At 37.9% G+C, this 20,732-nt stretch overlaps 2 protein-coding genes across 3 annotated transcripts in view; one reads left to right on the top strand and one right to left on the bottom strand.

Moving 5' to 3' along the window:
- NFE2L2 (nuclear factor, erythroid 2-like 2) overlaps nucleotides 1-11,241 on the bottom strand; it is a 154,776-nt gene extending 143,535 nt beyond the window's left edge. Inside the window, exon 1 of the mRNA XM_011991838.1 lies at nucleotides 11,124-11,241. The gene's annotated coding sequence lies outside the window, so the exon portion shown is untranslated. The remainder of the gene's footprint in view (nucleotides 1-11,123) is intronic.
- AGPS (alkylglycerone phosphate synthase) overlaps nucleotides 11,200-20,732 on the top strand; it is a 175,811-nt gene continuing 166,278 nt past the window's right edge. Inside the window, exon 1 of one of the 2 annotated variants that reach the window (XM_011991846.1) lies at nucleotides 11,200-11,599. In XM_011991846.1, the coding sequence (XP_011847236.1) occupies nucleotides 11,262-11,599 (338 nt within the window). In that variant the 5' untranslated portion in view covers nucleotides 11,200-11,261. Of the gene's footprint in view, nucleotides 11,673-20,732 lie in introns of both variants that reach the window. The other variant, XM_011991847.1, reaches the window with a different exon arrangement.

Genomic DNA, 20,732 nt, shown 5'->3' with positions numbered 1-20,732 from the left:
GTATGCGTACTCCTAATACACTCACAGTAGCTTTCTTACAGCATAAGTTAAGCAGTGGGGAGCAAAGTCAGCTTCCCCTTTCAGAAAAGAAAATAATGGGAAATGGTGAATAGAGGGAGAGCTAAGGGCCACTTGGGAGGATTAAGCAGGCAGGATACTCTCTCTGTAAATTCCCCTGAATAGAGAATAGGGAGTCCTAAGGGAGTCTATAGTCCTGAAGTAGTCAAAGGCAGAATTAGTCAGAGATGATTATAAGCACCTGAAGACCACTGACTTTTGCCACATTCTCAGTCCCAACTTTCTCTGGGGCTCTGGGTAATCTTAGTGCATGCAGAGACTTGGTTCATCTCTTTGCCCCAGAAGAATACTTCTAGTCAATGGAAAAAAAAAACAATTACTATCACATCTGAATTAAGATAGAAAAGACTTGCCTTTGAGAATACCACTTGCTTTTGGGTGCTTGGTAGTTATTGTCTACAAAGGATAAAGGTGGTCAGATGAAGATAACTAAGAAACTTGGAGATATGAAAAGGCTAAGTGCTAGGATTTATGAATAAACAATATCCAAGCTATGCTGTCCATGGCATTAAAGAAATCATCCTGGGAACAACCCACCTAGAACATCTTTTAACTATTTACTACTGATCTAACTGCAATGATAAAAATAACTTTGTGACCCTAAAATGGAAGTGAATCAGATCTTACAAAGTAACTTTAATCATGTTATATCACGAAAGTCACACTAAATTCAGCTATCCCATTTATAGGAATTATGTTTGTGTTCATATCTGGGTTGGATTTGGAAATTTGATTTTGAAGTGTAGGAATGACTTTCACTATGTGATTGCTTATGACTTTCAAAATGTGATTATATGAAATTGAAATATATATATTTCATACATATCAATATATGAAATTATTCCTTAAATATTTTTTGCAACTTTTTAAAATTAATAGTGGCATTACATATTACTTCTGGCAATTGGCTGTCTAGAGCTTCCTCAGTGCATGTTTTAGCAGATGTTTTTAGAAATATTTTAGAGCTGCAGTTCTCAAGATGTCATCTGGAAACCCCTGTGGGTCCTTGAGACCCTTTCAGTGGGTCAGCAAGGTCAAAACTATTTTCATAATAAGACTAAAACATTATTTGTCTTTTTCACTCTCATGCTTTCATGAGCATAGAGTGGAGTTTTCCAGAGGTTACACAGCATGTGATATCTCAAAAGATGGAATTCAGAAGCAGATATGAGAACCCAGCTGTCTTCTACTAAGTCAGAAGCCAGGTATCAAAGATATTTATGAAAATGTAAAGGAATATCATTCTTCTCATTTTTTTTCTGAAAAATACGGTTATTTTTAATAAAATATGCTATTATAATATGCATTGGTTTATCATTATTTCTAAGTAAACTGATAAATCAAGACTTTAAATATTTTTCAATTTTAATTTCTAATATAGTTGCATAGATATAAACAGAAGCTCTTTGTGGGGCGTGGTGGTCTTAATTTTTTTTGTTTTTTTGCAACAGGGTCTTGCTCTGTTGCCGTGGCTGGAGTGCAGTGGTGTGATCATGGCTTACTGCAGCCCCTACCTCCTACCTCACTACCTCAGCCTCTCAAGTAGCTGGAACTACAGGCAGGCTCTACCACGACTGGCTAATTTCTTAATTTTTTGTAGAGATGGGGGTCTCCCTATGTTGCCCAGGCTGATCTCAAACTCGCAGATTCAAGTGATCCTCCCACCTCAGCCTCTCAAAGTGTTGGGGTTATAGGTGTGAGTCACCACACCTGGCTAGGTCTCAATTTTTAATATTATAAAGGGATCCTAGAGACTAAAAAGTTTAAGAATTGCTGCTTTAGAGGTGTTTTATTGTTGTCGTTGTTGTTTTGTTTTTGAGATAAGATCTCACTCTGTTGCCCAGGCTGGAGTGCAGTTGTGTGATAATGGCTCACTGCAGCCTGGACCTCCCAGGACTAAGCAATCTTCCTGCCTCAAACCCCCCACCCACCCCTAGTAGCTGGGACTACAGGCACGCGCCATTACCCCTGGCTAACTTTCTATATTTTCTGTAGAGGTGTGGTTTCATCATGTTGCTCAGGCTGGTCTTGAACTCCTGGGCTCGAGCCATCAGTGCAGTTCAGCCTCCCAAAGTGCTTGGATTACAGGTGTGAGCCACTGCACCCCGCGCGCTTTAGATTATTGATATTGGTAAATACAAAATCTTGATTATATATATATTTTCCAATAAAAATAATTATTTTAAAGTGATTTTTGACTTGGGTTCCCAAAATACTTGTGCATCTATCATTTTGCAATAAATCTGAGATGTAGGCAAGTCACAAATTATTCCTACTTAAAATATGAAAAAAATCAAGAAATCAAGAATTTTAGATTGCATACTAAGTTAGCAGAAGGGAAATTATACATAAGGTACTTTCAACTCTCTCCCAACTATTTGGCTAATTTTAAAAGTCGCTTTCTTTTTCCCTGTATACTTTAGGTCAATTGTGACATCCAGGAGCACAGTGAACGGCATTGTGACACAACATGGAACTACCTGCAGCCACTTTCACATTAAACATCTTCACTTCCTGAGCTAACTCACTGCTCTTTACTGCAAAAGACAGCTAACCATAGTTCAATGCTTTCCTGTCATTCAAACACTGTAATCTTCTTTTTGTAGTTGTTTAGGTCTTCATCTTTTCTCAGTACAACTTTTTACAATGGCCAACAGGTTCTCAGGTATACCCAACAGACTGACTTCCACTTGGGAGAAAATTCCAAAGTAGTGATCTCTTCAGGCTTGTCATGCTAATTCCCTGCTCAAGAGCTTATAAAAGCTCCCACCAGCAAAAGTTTTTGCTCTTTTGCTAAGTTTTCAATGCTCCCACAGTTGGTCTCACCTTACCCATTTATCTTTATTTCTCTTCCCTCTACCAATAATTAATTTTTTCCAGGAAGACTGTCTTCCTTATAACAGCTTCACTTCCCCTTCCATAATTGCACTTAGAATTTATATTTTTGCTCATTAATCCTTAATGCTTCTGAGAAACAAGCCCAGAGATCAAGACAACACACTTGGCCATGGTAGAGCCAATATTCAAACCTAGGTCTGTGTAGCACTGAAGCCACTGCTCTTAGCCATTATACCAACTATATTACTAATTTGGTTACATTAAAATGGGCTCAATGACCCACGATTGTATGCTCAGATTGGTGAAAACATCTAAATGCTGTTTACAAGAGACACATCTAAAATATATGCATACAAAAAGATTAAAAGTTAAAGGATGGAATCATACACACACTCACAAAGCTGGTGTAGTTAAACTTTAAAACAAAAACCATTATCAGAAACAAAGAGGGACACTTGATAATTATAAGAGGTTCAGTTTGCCAGAAAAATATAATAATTTTGATATATCTACAACATAGCTTCAAAATAGAGAAAATAAAAATTAGCAGACCTACAAGGAAAAATGAATAAATCCATAATAGTGGAATATTTCATCAATAACTGATAGAATAAGTAGATAAAATACCTACGATTTAAAATATTTAAACAATACAATAAGCAAATTTGAACAAGCATTATACGGAACCCTATACTCCCAAACAAGAAAGAATATTTATTCTTTTTAAATACAAAAGTGAACTATTTATAAGTGAATAATAGCGAAAATATAGTTATCAAAACTTGAAGGAATAAAGTGAATTGCTTAGAGAGAAATTTATACCCCTTAGAGATATAGTCTGTAAAAAAAACCTGCCAGAATGGTGGCACGCACCTGTAATTCCAGCTACTCAGGAAGCTGGGGTGGGAAGATTATCTGAACCCAGGAGTTCCAGGTTACAGTGACCTATGATCATGCCACTGCCCTCCAGTGACAGAGTGACCTTGTTTCAAAAAAAAAAAAAAAAAGTAAAGAAAAAACAAACAGTATATATAGAAAATCCTAATAGCATTATGTTATTTAATCTATGAATAAAAACCTTCCCATAAAGAAAACTCTAGGTTCAGATTGTTTCTTTGGTGAATTCTACCAAACATTTAAGGAAGAAATAATGATCAATCTTATACAAACTCTTCTTGACACTAGAAAACAAAGGAGTACTCATTAGCTTGTTTCATGAGGTCAGCTAAACCTGACATGAATATTAGAGAAAGAAAAATTTCTTTTAAATTACTTTTAAATATACTTTTAATACACTTTAAATTATATACTTTTAAATATAAATATACTTTTAAATATAAATACAAAAATCCCTAAACAACATTTTAGTATACTGTATTTAGTAATATATAAAAAGGCCAATACCTCATGACCAGGTTGGGTTTATGCCAGGATTACAAGGTTGGCTTAATAGCAGAAGGCCAATCCTTATAATTTACCTTACCAACAGAATAAAAGAGAAAAATCATATGATTATCTCAACAGATACAGAAGCCACCCCTGTCACCAGCCCATGCTTTTTTTTTTTTTTGAGACACAGTCTTGCTCTGTCACCCAGGCTGGAGTACAATAGCACAGTCTCAGCTCACCGCAACCTCTGCCTCCCGGGTTCAAGTGATTCTCCTGCCTCAGCCTCCTGAGTAGCTGGGATTACAGGTGTGTGCCACCACGCCTGGCTAACTTTTGTATTTTTAGTAGAGATGGGGTTTTGCCATATTGGCAAGGCTGGTCTTGAACTCCTGGCCTCAAGTTATCTGTCTGCTTCCGCCTCCCAAACTGCTGAGATTACAAGCGTGAGCCACCCAGCCCGGCAAGAAAAAACATTTGCTAAAATTCAATATCCATTCATGATAAAAACTGTTGGCAAGCCATGATCAAAAATGGAGTTCCTTAATCTGCTAAAAGGTTTATTAAAAAAGCAAAACATCAGAACTCTACTACAAACAATGGTGAACGTGGAGAGATTTCCCTTGGAAATCAGGAACATCATAAGGTTGCCATTATCTAAACTTCTATTCAACAATGCACTGGAGGTCCCAGCCAGCTGGGTAAGGCAAGAAAAAGCACACGATATAACAATTGAAATGGAAGGAATCAACTGTCATTATTCACAAATGATGCAATTCTATGTAAAAGATCTAGAAGAATATATAATAGTTAAGATATTCATATAAAGTTGATACATAAACCAATGGAACAGAACGGAGAGCCCAGCAATAGATCAGTGCTTATATGGACACTTGATCGATGACAAAGGTGGCAATGTCAAACAAGATCTTTTCAACAAGTGGTGCTGAGACAACCCCCCATACCAATGTGGGGTAAAAAAATCTTGACTTCTATTCCATAAACACCAAAATCAATTCCAGGTGAACTATAGACATAAATATGAAAGGCAAATCGATAAAGATAAGAAAGTAAAAAAAGCCCTATAAAAATAAGGCTTCTAGAAGATAATACAGGAGAATTACCTTCACTACCTCAAAGCAGGAAAATATATCTTAAACAGAACACAAAAAATATTAAATAAAGGAAAAGGTTGGTAAATTTGATCACAATGAAAGTTACATCTTTTGCTCCTCAAACATCACTATTAGGCAAATAAAAAGGCAAATCACATAATGAAGTTAGAAATTTGCAATACATCTATCTGAAAAAGGCTCATATCTGAAATATATGAATAATTCTTACAAATCAATACGATGATTAAAGGTAACCAACTGAAAGATGAATAAGAGTCTAGAACAGTAGTTTCAAAAATAATGACATCCAAATAGTCAACAAATGCATAAAAAGGTGCTTGATCTCACTAAGTAATCACGGAACTGCAAATTAAAACCACAGTAAGATAAGAGTACACATCTATCAGAGTGACTGAAAATAACTAGATTGGCAATAACATATTAGAGCAATGGGAACTTCCATATACTACTGGGGTAGTAAATTTTGTAATATCTCTGGATTTTGTAATATCTTTGTAATATCTTTGGAATATCTTTGGAAAACGGATTGGTGCTTCATTATCTGTTACAGTTAAGCACAGTTAAACATATGTACACTTTCTGACCTAGGAATTCCACTCTTAGATGGATACTCAACAGAAATTCATATGCCTATCCACCTAAAGACATCTACAACAATGTGCATAGCAACCCCTATCCATAGTAGTATGAAACTGGAAACACTTCAAACATCCATTAATTGTTGAAAAGATAAACTCTGATATATGGATTCAACAGAATACTATACAGCAAAGAAAATAAATGCACAACTACAACAATATTATTGAAACTCATAAAGATAATGTTGAATGAAAGAAACCAGACACAAAAGAACATATCATAAGCTTCTATTTATATAAATGCAAAAAACAGGAGCAGGTAAAGGATGCATGCTTAGTTGGTAAAACCATAAAAAACAAACAAGGAAGTGCTTATCATACAACTAGGACAATGGTTATCTTTGGTAGGCAGGGAGAGTGCATAAAGCGATTGGGAGAGAGCATAAGGGGGACTTCTGGATTCTGTAATGTTCTACTTCCTGATCTAGATGGTAAATTAAGGGTACTTGATTTGTGATAATTTATGCTTTGGTTCACTTTTCTCTGTGTTATGTTTCACAAAAAAAGGGTATAAAAATCCAAGAATTCCTATATTTAGGGATCACTCAGAAGTTCTGAAGACAAGTAATAAAAATCAGAGCAATAAAGAAATTTGGTGCATGATTCCAGGAGTTAATCTATCCTATTTAGACTTTTTTTGTGCCTCAAGTTAGATGTCATGAATGCAAATAAATCCACTCCACTTAAAATTACAGGTCATACATTTACTGCTTGTTTCTGTGCATGTGGTCTGCTCCCAATTAAGAGCCAAGTTATCAAGAGCCAAGTGTCCCAGGACTCAGAAAGAACAGGTTTGTTGAGATGGCCTACCTAAAAGTGATATTCACTGAGGTTTTAATTTTTGTGGGAATCACAAGAATCTCGATGGACTTGGCTTCATGTGAAATATCTGTTCCTCTGGTAGCATGAATTCAGGATATCCTGCTTGGGTTCTACTTTTGTACGGAGAGGTGGTAGGAAACTCTTCGTCAAGGTCACCTTCATACTTATTCCCACCAATAGTATTACATAATTTTTTTCCCACTTACAGACTGACTCCTTACTAGCCTGATTACACCATGTAAATGAGAAATTGGCTTAAATACTTTTGCATCTCATAGCACCTAGTAATGAATGCTTTTACTGTCTATGTTTTCATTATTGTACACATATTTAAAATACATATAATATATATAATCAGTAGTTTTTCTACTAGTGCGATTTTGGTTTACATTAAGCTTTTTATCACCCAAAAGAAAGCTTTTTGTTACTCTGTTAATATCTGCAAAATTTATACATTTTGCCTTCTGAGAGTTGGCAAGAAGCATACCTATATCTCAATTTAGACAAGGAAGCAGTTAACTACATTTACATTTAAAGTATTTTAGTAGTGTGAGATTGAGCACTCCAGGGAGTCAGGTAAAAATTAACAGATCCTTGTGAGCTTGACTTGATAGTGCTTGAACAATTTCTTAATATCTGGAGATCTAGCACAAAAATCAAGTCCTCCTCATTGTCTGATTTTTCTCAGAACCATTAAATAGTTCTTTTACGTTAGTCAAATAACTCTTAGAATGTCTTAACTTTTTTACAGAGCCTGTGTTACAAAGGAGGTGGTGAATCAGAAAGGAGGTAACTGCATAGGCTTGGAAACCTTATGGAAACCCTTTTTCTTACCATTCCCAAGACTTATCTTTGATTTGCACATTACATAGAAAGAAACTTATTTCTGATGGTTAGATCAGCAAGCTGGCTTATAAAAGCCTATCTAATCCATAATGTACTGGAAATGGTATTATTTTGACCACACCTAATCATTTATAGCATTTTTTTTTTCTGAAAAAAATACATTTACAGCCCTAGGTCAGTATGCAAGGGACAAATACTTCTTGCATATTTTTCTTCTCCATACCCCAGTGTGAGTTATAACAGTAGTAGGGGAAAGGTAAGGTTGATATCTCCAGGCACCAATAACTTAAACTCTGCAACTGTGCTATCAAATATAGTCACCATGAGTCATATAAAGCCATTTAAGTTTAAATTAATTAATTAAAATTAAAAATTCAGTTTCTCAGTTTTCCTAGCCACATTTCAAGTGCTCATAGTCATATATGACTAGCAGTGACAGTACAGATACAGAACATTCCCATCATCTTGGAAAGTGCTCTTCTATGAGGTAACTTTGTACATTAAGTATTAGCTAGGCATTTTCTTTCCCTCCCTCCCTTCCTTCGTTCCTTCCTTTCTTCCTTCTTTTTTCTTTTCTTTTTTTTTTTTTGACAGGGTCTCACTCTGTTGCTCAGGATGGAGTGCGGTGGCACAGTCTCAGCTCACTGAAACCTCCGTTAGCTAGGCATTTTCAAATGGGGGAAAAGAGGAAAATAGTTCCTATGGGGACTCTGGCTCAGTGTCTCTCCCCAAATTCAAAGTGATGAGTCATTTATAAATTAAGTATAAGTCTCAGATTCTTACATGGGATATGAACTCTGCCTTCATGGAGTTTATGGCTTACTAGAAGAAACAGACATGAGTAAATGAAAAGTTAATTAACATATAAAGGCAGTATATGATAAATAATAACCAAGAGGATAAATTCTCAGGGAAAGAATAGATTTAAGAGACACAGAGGATAATGTACTGTTGATGTACTTAATATTAAAGGCAAAAGAAGAAAAGGCTGAAAATAATCCTGAGGTTGATGGAACAGGATGACAGTGGCACCTTGGTGGAGTACAGGGAAGCATAAAAGGGAGGGGAAAATGAGCTCAGTTTCTACCCCATTCAAGGAACACATGGAGAATCAGGGGATTACATTCTTGCAAAAACAAAAAATGACCTACTGTATCAAAGGCTACAGGACATCTCAATTCAATAACTGGTAGGTCTAGACAGCTGTTATTGTATTTCTCTGTAACAACTTCATCAGTGACATCTGAGATTGGATTCTAAAGATAAAGGAGGAGGTAAAACATGAGGAAATGGAGGTAATGCCTAGATGAACTGAGGAGCTAGTATGCGGGAATAATTCTTGGCTCATTAATTATTGGATTGTGCCACCTTCATCTATCTGTTCTGGAGACTGCTTTATCAGGTCAGAGGAGATGAGTGTGGCTTTCTTCAGATTGTGCAAGACAAAAAGAACATCATTAGAATTATGTACATCACATTGGAAGGCAAAGTGGGTTTTAAAATTTTTAAATAAGAGACAACTCCTCTAATTGACAATGAAATCAAGTAAAGGAAAGGAAGCTAGTATTTTTCTTCTGTTATCAAATATGTAGGAGCATATAGCCACTTTTCTGAGCATCAGCTGAATACTGGAAATGTCAATCAGGTACAACTTCTTTGTTGTGAGGGTAGGCAACAAAGTACGCAAAAGCCAGAAACTAGTGGCTTGCATGCTTTGATATTTAATTACACAAGATCAACTAAAGATTCTCTTTTTTCAGTTATAAATACCTAGGAAAGTGCTATATGTGTTTCATGTTCTTGCACCTCATGAATGAGGTCCTGATAGCTGTGGTGGCAATCTCTGAAATTCTTCCCAGAACTCAATCCTTAAGAACCAGGAGTACAGTTTATAACTAAAGTGAAAATTTATTTTAGAAAGTTCAATTTCAGAATCTATAAAATAAAAAACAAAAACCCCAAGCCTATATAAGTAATTTTAACATACAAAGTTAATGTCCCCAAACTCTAATGGTGGAATAAGGACAATAACATGAAGTATATGGTATTTGAGATAAAATATAGCTATTTAAGAAAAGCTTCTTACTCTCCTTGAGACTTCATCTACAAAACAAGGATAATAAAACATGTCATTGTGTTGCTGCAAAGATTGATTAAAGAGATAGGTATATGATGCCTAGGTTATGGCCATTTTTTATATTTACCAAATTCATAATTCTTTCTTGTTTCTACAACTGTACTAAATTATTTTAATAGCTGAAAAAGTATTTTACCATATTGACTATTTAACCATTTCTCTGTTGCTAAACATTTAGACTTTTCAACGGTTTGGCATCTCTTTGTATATGAATTTTAGAGGACATTAGGACCTCCTGTAAAGGCCAGGTAACATATATTTTGGGGCTTGTGGGACCACATAAGGTCTCTGTTGCATATTCTTTTAAAAAATTTCCTGTTTTCTTTTAACAACCCTTCTCAAATACAGAAACCATTAGCATGAAGGCTGTGTAAAAACAGGTCACAGGCTAGAGCTGGCCCTCCAACAATTTGCTTAGCCTTTAATTGATAGTTTTTAACCAGTCTGAGCCTCTTTGGAAGTTCACTGTAAAGGCATAATCTCAATTTTAGAAGCTGGCGACACCCTAGAGAGCACTTGTTAGTCTCTAGTCTCACGGATGTGGTGTTCTTCAGATTTCATTGCCAATATTTTTCTTGTTAGGAAAGCGTGACGTGAAAGTGGCGACAGGATGGAGAATGACAATGGCCAGTGTATGTGAGTTTTTGTCGAATTCTTATGCAAGACACTGGCTGAAAAATAGGTGAGGAGCACTTTTCACGTGCTATCTTCCAGAAATGAATTCAATCTGTAAATAACTGAGATGTCTTAACAGCTCTTGGGTAATTTTTATCTGTACCAATAAGAAACTTTGTCTCTGTTAGAGAGTTAGGAAGGGATTAGGATCCAGTAATGAATGAAAACAGAACTTAAGTTGCAACTCACTTTCTGTACTTACTTGTGATCTAGCATTAAAAACAGTGCCAGGCACGAAATAGGTGGTGAGAAATAAGAAAATGATAAAGTTATTTGCTCTAATGGTTAGAGGCAATGATGGTCAGCTTTGAGTTACTTTGGTGACCCCGCAGGGAGGAAGAGCACAGGTGGAACATTAGACTCTCTTTCAGGAAAAGGATGCCGCTGGATCCATCAGGTCCAGTAGCACTGCTCACTTCTCGTGCTGCAAGGGATCTGCCCTCGAAAGCCCCCAGGCCACACCTAAGGACACCACCCAGGGTTCTAGGACATCTCGAGGGCAGACGTAGTTTGGCTCTTGGTCCAGCTGGCCCCGGCTGAGCTAATCTGGAGTCAGCTCGAACTCACCTGCTTGGCAGGTGCGCGCTTCCCAAGGCGTGACCAGAGAGCGCCGGCGCGGTGGGTGGGGGCAGAGAACGTGAAGCTCCAGGCGCATGGCACCCGCCGCCAAGTCGCCGCGGTGGCTGCCGGGATGCGCCGCAGCGAATGGTCGCGCCGGGCGCCGCTATGAGTGACCTTTCACCCGCGCCCAGCGGTTCCGGGCGGCGGCACAAGGCGGTAGCCATGGCGGAGGCGGTGGCTGCAGCGGGTGGGACGGGCGCGGGCGCGGGCGCGGGCGCGAGCTACGGGTCTGCAGTGGACCGCGACCGGGACCCGGACCGCCCCGGGCGGAGGCTACGGGTTCTCTCCGGCCATCTGCTGGGCCGGCCCCGGGAGGCTCTGAGTACCAATGAGTGCAAAGCGCGGAGAGCCGCGTCGGCGGCCACGGCGGCGCCCACGGCCACTCCCGCTGCGCAGGAGTCGGGCACCATCCCGAAGAAACGGTGAGTAGCGGGGTGTGGAAGGAGTTAGCGGCGAGGGACCAGGCCGGGCCTGCGCTGAAGGAGTGCAGGCGAGGTGGGAAAGGAAGTGAAACGGGTGGGCGGAAGGCATCCCGGTCCCTGAAAGTAGGGACCCACCTCTCTTTCGAGAGAGTAGACTAGACCCTGGATTCTGTCAGGAAGGGGGCGGGATGGGATGGTGGATTTTGGTCACTATGTGAGGGAAACAGACTTGAAGAACTCTAATTGGAGGAGGATTTAAAGGGTTCCTTTTTCCTGAGCTTTTAGTGCCGGGAATTCATTCTTTATCTTGAAGTAATAGTTTGGGTGCTGAGGTCTTGGAATGGGTAGCAGAGGTTCTATTTTGCTCCGAGGAGATTTAAGTTTGTACTAGATGATGGATCATAGGGATCTTTCTAATTCGCGAAAGGCTGCTGTGGGGGAAACTGATGGTGCCCTGGAAAAAGGTGCTGACTGGTATCTGTGGGGTAAGTTCCGCTTGCTTAGCAGCAAGATGTGTTGACTTTGAGGGAGGAAACCGATGAATGGTAAGAAACCATAAACTGCAAACACTAGCTAGTGGTTTAAGGTGTGGTGGTATAGCTACTGAGCTGTGTGTAACCAGAAGCTAAATGACAAGGGTCTACCGATGAGGGATGTTTGTAAGAGATCTTGACTTTAGATGTTTTTGGAGAAATCTTCTTTTTTTTTTTTTTTTTTTTTTTTTTGTATTTTTAGTAGAGACAAGGTTTCACCGTGTTAGCCAGGATGGTCTCGATCTCCTTAATCTCTGATGAAAACTATTAGGAGAAGCTATTTTCTGACGTGTGGCTTTGTCACCGTGGATAAACCGAGAGTGAAAAAAATATGTAGCTAATGTTTAAAGTGTACTTTTAAGTGTGCCAAAGGTTGTGCTAAATCTTTGTTTCTTCCCATGCTATGAGGTATGCGCGGTTTTCTCCCATTTTACAGATGAATACATTAAAGTTAAGTCTGCTGGAGGCTTAGCAGATAGCTGTGTGACAGATTAGAATTCGAAAGCACATCAAATTGACTTAATGGCCAAGTTCCTAAGCTATACTTGCTTCTGATGAATTAATTCAACATACATGAGTCTTTACAAAATACACTGTGCCAGCAATACAGAAATTTAAAAATATAGTATTTACTCTTAAGGAAGGAATAGCTTAGTAGGTAAAATTACAATACAGCGTTATGAGAAACTTAACTGAGAACTATAGCACCTGGTCATTTAATCCAGATTTAGGTTGGTGTTTGTTAGTGCAAAGATGTTCCAAAGTAAAGATTGAGTAAATTTTGGATGTTTGCATTAGTAATAGTTTGCCAGAGGGGAACATTTTTCGTGGCATACAAACAGTATGTTCACAGTCAAAGAAGTTAAAGACAAATTAGGGAACTGCTGAGACTTAAGTGTAGCAGTAGAGTATGAGAATGACGTGGGATGAAGACTGAAAAGGTGAATCTTATTTATCAGATTTTACGTGGGGCAATACATGATTAGATTTACCTTTGATAAAGGTCACACTGGGAGCAAATTGAAGACAGTTGAGCATTTTGGCAATATAGTGGCTGGGAATATAGACCTGGATTTGAATTTCCACTACACAGTTTCAACTGTATGTATGATCTTCGGCAAATCACTTAACCTCTCAGAGTTTCAGTCCCCCTCATTTGTGAAAACGGGAACAGTAATCCTGTTTTGCACTGTTGCTGTGAGAATTGAAAAAAATAGAGTTAAATGATCAAGTGTTTAGTGCAATGCCTGTCACATAACCTTTCAAAGAATGGTAGCTGCAATTTTCACTGTGTCCAAAGGCAGAGAGACTAGGAGACTATTATCCCAGGGGGAAATGCTGGGATTCTGAACTAAGGCAAATTTTTGGGAGTAGGCAACTTAATTGAGAAAATGTTAGGAGGTAAATTTTCCATAACTTGATTACCGAGTGGTGGGGAGGGGAGGAATAAAGGATTTCATCTTGTCTCCTGGCTTCACTTGAGGTTATATTATTAATAGCTGTCATTGGATTTAAAACTTTTCTAAATGGTTTCATGTACATTTATGTCTACTCATTTGTATGCATGTGTGTGATTGTACATTTTATGCAGATTCACACTCTTAGAACCAAGTAAGGAGGGCAGGTTTTCCTTATGGTTAGATTTAATGGCTTGGTTTACAGTGTTCAAAGAAAAAATAGTAATGCTTGTAAGGCACACCAAGATGATGGATGAGTCTTCCTATAGTTGAAATGGTCAGGGATGCCCTGTGTGGCTGCTCCAAGGACTGAAGGCATCAATAGTTGAGGCACAATTGTAACCCATTTATTGCATAGATTATAGCTAGTTGGAAGCTCTGGTCTTTGGTTCAGGGTTAGATGGCTCATGGTAAAATCTAGTCCTGTACTGGTACTTTGAGATTTTTATTAAAATATGAGGGAACACAGAAACTTAGATGACACATCAAAAGCTTCCACAGAAGGTGATATACTTGAAAGATTATTCATGAGGAACCCAAGTCTCCCTTCTACTGCCTGCTTAGCTGGGCCTCCAGTTGCCAGCTACAGAATCCAGCCTAAAGGGAAGACAAATGGTGGAGGAAGAAGGAACCACAGTATATATCTAATAAGGTGTGAGTATGCCTATATGTCAATTATTTTGGAATAATTTTGTGATTTGTTATTAGTCTTTCCCTTTTGTTACCTTGGATGATGGCATTGGTTGTAATTGTTTTATCGCATGGTTGGTTATACTTAAATTCATCATGGTCTGGAGTAGTGACTTCTTGAAATGCCATATTTTCATTCCTGTTACAGAATAGTCATGCATATGTTTCAACATTTATAGAGTAGTTGCTTTGTGAAGGTCCTGTCCTAGGCACTGGAGGTAAAGAAAGGAAGAAGTAGTCTTCAGCCTCAAAGAGTTCACAGTCTAGGAAGTGAGAGACACAGTGCAGTTTGATTAGAGCCACTGTAGATACAGGTACAAATGTAGCACAAAGGAAAGATTCTATATGGGGGTGGGTGGGTGGGGGTGGTCAGAGGAAGCTTTCTGGAGAAGGTTTTAAAATGTTGATGGTAGTTTGAGAGTTTATATTCCAGGCAAAGGAAACAGCATATGGCAAAGCAAGGGGGCATGAAAGTGCATATTGTATTTACATAACTAGATGATTTAGTATTGGTAGAGGTGAGAATAAAATGAAAGGAGGGCAGTGGCAGGTCATGGAGGTCTTTGGCTTGTGGGTTATCAGTCCATTCATTCATGCATTCATTCATGCTTGTAAAATATAGCAGTGAACACAAACTCTGCTCTATGGAACTTATATTCTAGCTGGAGTGGAGACAGTGAACAAACAAGTAATATAGTATGTCAGGTAGTGATAAATATAAAGAAAAATGAAGCAGCTGAAGGGGCTTGGTGATAGAGAACCCTTGAAGGAATTAAGCTGGGAAGAGACATGATCAGATTGGGTTTGGGTTGGAGAGGTTTGGGCTACAGTGTTAAGAATGGATTGGAGAACGGTAAGGATGGACATAGATCAGTTAGAGGAGGCTGGTGTAACACAATAGGTGAGAAATAATGAAGAATTAAACTAAGATGATGGCAATGAAAATAGGGAGGAAATGATGTGTGTGAGAGTTTTAGAAGTTAGTTCATTAGGTGACACCGTTAAAGTTTAATCACATTTTAAAACTATGTGACTAAATTAATGCCACAGGAGTTTGGAGACTGAATGACAATAGAAAAGGGATGACACAGTCCAGAGGAATGTGGACATTTCAGAGGGCTGACCTAACAAAACCTGCTGTTTACTTATCACATGGTCTCCTATGAAGTCGACTCCAATTTTCTTTTCTTTTCTTTTTTTTTTTTTGTTTTTTTTTTTTGTTTTTTGATGTGGAGTCTTGCTCTGTCTCCCAGGCTAGAGTGCAGTGGCGTGATCTCAGCTCACTGCAATCTCCTGCCTCCTGGGTTCAAGCGATTCTCCTGTCTTAGCCTCCCCAGTAGCTGGGATTCAGGCGCTTGCCACTATGCCCAGCTAAGTTTTGTATTTTTAGTAGAGATGGGGTTTCACCATCTTGGCCAGGCTGGTCTTGAACCCCTGACCTAGTGATCCACCCACCTCAGACTCTCAAAGTGCTGGAATTACAGGCATGAGCCACCAGGACTGGCTGGCTCCAATTACTTCTATCCCAGAACATATGTTCTCATTTGAAGTTGCTGAGCAGAGTATTGAAGTAACAGTTTACTTTTGGATCCTACTTTTTTCCTTAAGTGCATGTTACCCATGTACAGGTTTTCTTTTGACTTTGCTTCTAAGTGCAATTTAGATCCATAAAAATCATAGTAAATGTCAATTACATATGTAACACTTTTATATCTTGGTTTTGGATTTTTTTTCAGTTTTTTTTTTTTTTTTGGCTCTTGTGATCTTACGAAAAAGAGAAGAAAAAATCCCATGTTAACTTTCATTCCTCCACACTGCTAACCTCTTTCCCAGTTATAACTTTGGCTCCAACCTCATTGTAGTTTGCATTAGTCAGAACTGCTCAATGGTAGTTTTTACAGAGATTATAAATGTTCAGGTCAAAAGAATGTCTGATTAAGAATGCCACTAATTGTTTAGTTTACTTGTTTATAATGTCACTTACAAATGCCATTTTAATAAAAAGCAGTATATTAAGGTCGGGCATGGTGACTCACACCTGTAATCCCAGCACTTTGGGAGGCCCAGGCAGGCAAATCACTTGAGCCCAGGAGTTCAAGACCAGCCTGGGTAAGATGGTGAGACCCCATCTCTACAAAAATACAAAAAAAAATTAGCTGGATGTAGTGGTATGGGCCTGTGGTTTCAGCTTCTCGGGAGGCTGAGGTGGGAGGATTGCTTTGAGCCTGGGAGGCAGAGGTTGCAGTGAGCTGAGATTGTGTCATCATACTCCAGCCTGGATGACAGAGAGAGACTGTGTCTCAAAAAACAAAACAAAAAAGTATTATTTAACATCTGCCGGAAGCTTTGGTAGCTATTTTCCAGAAGGAATACAGCTGAGTTAACCTGTTGTAAATATTTTCCAAGAGAGTATCCTGAAGCGTGTAAGAGCTGATACAGTTCCGCAGCAAAGGTTATTTGCACAAGTGACCTGGCTTAAAATTTGACATCGTTTGGCAAAATTCAAGCTTATTTTGGTAGTTCATGTTGAATGAAATATTCACCCTATTTTGAATTCCCAGCTAGGAATTCTAGTGATAGTAGTAGTAGGAGTTTTAATTGAATACGTCCTAATATGGCAGGAACCATGCTAAAGCTTATGTACATTATGTCATTTAAATCTCACCCAACAGCTCTGAAAAGTGAGTGATACTATATGTATGTTACAGTTGAGGAACTAGAGGCTTAGAGAAGTTAATTTATCTAAGGCCTTGCATTTATGAAATGAAAGAGATGGCATTTTAAGTCTGTTCTTGCTCCAGAGTCCATGTTCTTTCCTCTATGCTGGATTACCTCACCTAATGTTCCCGGGGAAATATTATCTACTTACTATTCATCATGTTGCTCTCTTTGTCATGCCAAGTTTCAAAGCTTTTGTGATTAAGTAGATCATGATCAAATACTTTGTCATATAGTTAAGAAGGCATTAGTTTATGTTGTACTTACTGAATAAATTATAAAACATCATTGTGTCAAAATGAAGTTCATAATTTAAGAAAATGTAATGAGTGGTTTCAAAAGATAGACCAGCCAGTTTACTTTTGTGAGTGAATTTTACCATTTAACTTGTGGAAGAAGACAGTGTTTGGAATAAAAGGGAATTAGGAAGAATGTGGAAGACCCAAGATCAGAGAAGAAAGGAGGAAAGAGAATAGGTCATGGAGGGTTTACTGCCTACGTGCAAACTGTCTTTGGACTGTGAATGAACAGGAAACTGAAGATTTAATCGCTGTGGTTATTTGTTAGCATGTTTCTATAGATTGCCTTTTAAGATGGACCAGACCTTCTCCATATAGACTTTTTTATGTTGGGAAGTTACTATAGAGCTATCTACCCTTGTGGTCACTTAATAAAAATGCCTGAGAATAAATGAAGTGATCCGTTTTTAGGCTGCAGAGAAATGGATTACTGTTGTAGTCAGATGAGATACTTTATGGAACACTTTAAAAGCAAGTGCTAAGCAAATATTACTTCTTTTGATTTTATTTCCTTATTATTGAGAAGATAACTTCTGCTGTTAATCTGATTAGTATGTTAATTTCAACCCTAAATCAAATCAAAGGATCATGACTAGAGTCTACCCTTGTAGCGTAAAGTATTAATAGCCCTCTGCCTATTAGTGCTCTCTTTACTTGTTGGGTCTTAGGGGTAATATTTTGTCATATCCCTGTCCCAACATCTCAGCTCAGAATCAACTGAGAGATAAGACACAGGATGCAGAGAGAGAGGTAAAAACGTTAGCTTTGTTACTGATAATGCTGGTTGGAGATCGTGGCTTAGATCTGTGCTACCTAGTATTTACCCTGAATTAGACTCCATCACAGGCAGTGTACCACAGAAGGCCTCCTCTGCAAGTGTAGAGCCTAACACATGCTACCCAAACAGTAGAAAGAGAACTTATGGCATAATTAATTTTTGTAGAATGAGCACGTCTGTTTTATCTGTATTTAGATTAAGAAACAGCATTACCAGTACTCCAGGAAGCCCTCTTCGTGCTCATCCCAGTGGCTCCTTCCACCAGGATAACCACTACCTTGACTTCCAACATACAGATTTGCCTGTTTGAACTTTATGTAAATGGAATCATACAGTGTGTACTTTTTTGTGTTTGGCTTCTTTCCCTCAGTGTTATGTTTGTGATATTCATCCATGTTGCATCTAGTCACATTTTGTTTATCCTCATTGGTGAATAGTATTCCATTGGGTAGATATATACCACAATTTATCCATTCTGTTATTGATGAACATTTAGGTGGTGATTACTTTTGGTTAAAATAATTACTTGTTTTAATATGAAGTGCATATCAAACTAGTGTTTTTATAGATATTACTGCGTAGGAAGAGGTTTAAGTAATTAAAATAGTGTTTAGAAGTTAATATATTTACTTTTCTTAAGTACGTCAATTGTCTGAGGTAATAAACAGAATGCTCCCAGTACTAAATCATTTTTATAAATAAATATAATTGGATTTTTAAACAAAGTGACCTTGCAGTGTTCACATATTATTTATGAGCTTATAAGATTTCAGCTTAAAATCATAAGTCCAAGTCTATTAATTACACATTTTAAATCTGAGTTACAAGTCAGTCATTCTTAAAGACTAGATTCTCTTAAGTTTTGTAAATATATAAAGTATCAATTTTTGTGTAGTTTTTTTAAAAACATTAACATCTGTCTTTGGTTCTCTTAAGCATTTATATATTTAATTCTGGATCTTTCAGTAGTTGAAGTATGCTTACTCATTAAAGAAAACTGCTACCATTCCGTAGCTGCAGTTACTTTTGATGAGAGAGTTTTGCCTCCTGGGTGAGATTCGGAGGGGTAGATATCATCTTGTCATTCACTAAGAAAACTGTTATATGATTGCATATAACATTTGTTCTTGCCAGCATGTTTGAAATTACTAATCAGAGATTTGGCCAGGATGCTGACCAGATCCCTGTTGTTGACTTCAGTGGGACTCTCCAAATTCTATTTATAGTTGCTGTGTCAGAGACCTCATCCTATAAGCAGGGAAATGCTCAGGTATCCCAGGACCTTAGAATCAAGTAATGTGAACTATTTAATTTGCTATGTTCACAGAAGTTCGCATTTCCAACTCAGATTGATTACTAGTTGGGTTTTACATTTTTTCTAAAAGTGCTTGAACTAACTGTATAGGAATCCAGCCTAAGGAATATTAAAATGACACCTACTTGAATTCTCTTATCACTTTAGTCACATGTACTATGGAGTGGATAATATTTTGCTGTTAACTCGAATTTTGTAGGTCAACACTATCCAGTAGAGCTTTCTGTGATAGAAATGTTCTGTAATCTGTGTTATCCAGTATCATAGCCACTATGGAGCTGACTTTTAAATTTTGTTTAATTTTAATTTAAATAGGCACATGTGGCTAGTGATATACCATGCTGTCCAGTACAGGTATAGGTGGAAACCTAACTCATTATCTTCTTTCTCATTCTCTAGAATTTATTTATCTGGGCTTTCTCATATCTCATAGTGTTAACACTAGTCCCGCAGTCACATCCTTCAATCCCTAACTTTAACTTCTTTTCGTTCTTTTAAGATCGAACTTTCTTGTGAATGTATTCAAATTAATAATTAATTCTGCAGTCACTCTGCTGCTGTCATACATGTTTGTGTAATCTGATTCTCACAATTGCCCATTTCACAGATTAGGAAATTCCTAGATACTTGCCAGAAAAATATATTAGTCAGCTTCTAGCTACTGAGTGGTAAAGCTTAAATTTGAATCTAGATTTTTTAATTTTAATTTTTTTTTTTTTTGAGATGGAGTCTCGCTCTGTTGCCCAGGCTGGAGTGCAGTGGCACGATCTCGGCTCTCTGCAACCTCCATCTCACAGGTTCAAGCGATTCTCCTGCCTCAGCCTCCCATGTAGCTGGGATTACAGGCGCACAGCACCATGCCCAGCTAATTTTAGTATTTTTAGTAGAGATGGGGTTTCACCCTGTTGGACCATGCTAGTCTCGAACTCTTGACCTCAGGTGATCTGTCCGCCTTGGCCTCCCAAAGTGCTGGGATTACAGGCGTGAGCCACCATGCCCAGCTGATTCCAGATTTTAAAAAAATCTCAAGTTTAGAGCTTTTTCCTTGATATTATATTGTTATCACCCAGTCCTGTTCATTTTTTCCTTCACAATCTTTCACATTCATTTTGTGCATTAAACAAATATTTATTGGTCACTTACATTCTAAGCACTTGGGCTATGTCAGTAAACAAAATGGAGAAAGATTTTTATTTTCTTGAAACTTACATTCCAATGGGTGAAACAGATAATTAAACATAGTAAATAAATAAATTGTTAAGTATGTTAGAAGGTGATAAGTACTGTAGAAAAAAGAAAAAGTAGAGAGGGTAAGAAGGTAGGGTTCAAATTTTAAGTAGGAT

Source organism: Mandrillus leucophaeus, unplaced genomic scaffold (genome assembly GCF_000951045.1).
Source record: "Mandrillus leucophaeus isolate KB7577 unplaced genomic scaffold, Mleu.le_1.0 Scaffold40, whole genome shotgun sequence".
Lineage (NCBI taxonomy): Eukaryota > Metazoa > Chordata > Mammalia > Primates > Cercopithecidae > Mandrillus > Mandrillus leucophaeus.
This window is presented reverse-complemented; position numbering and strand designations above follow the sequence as displayed.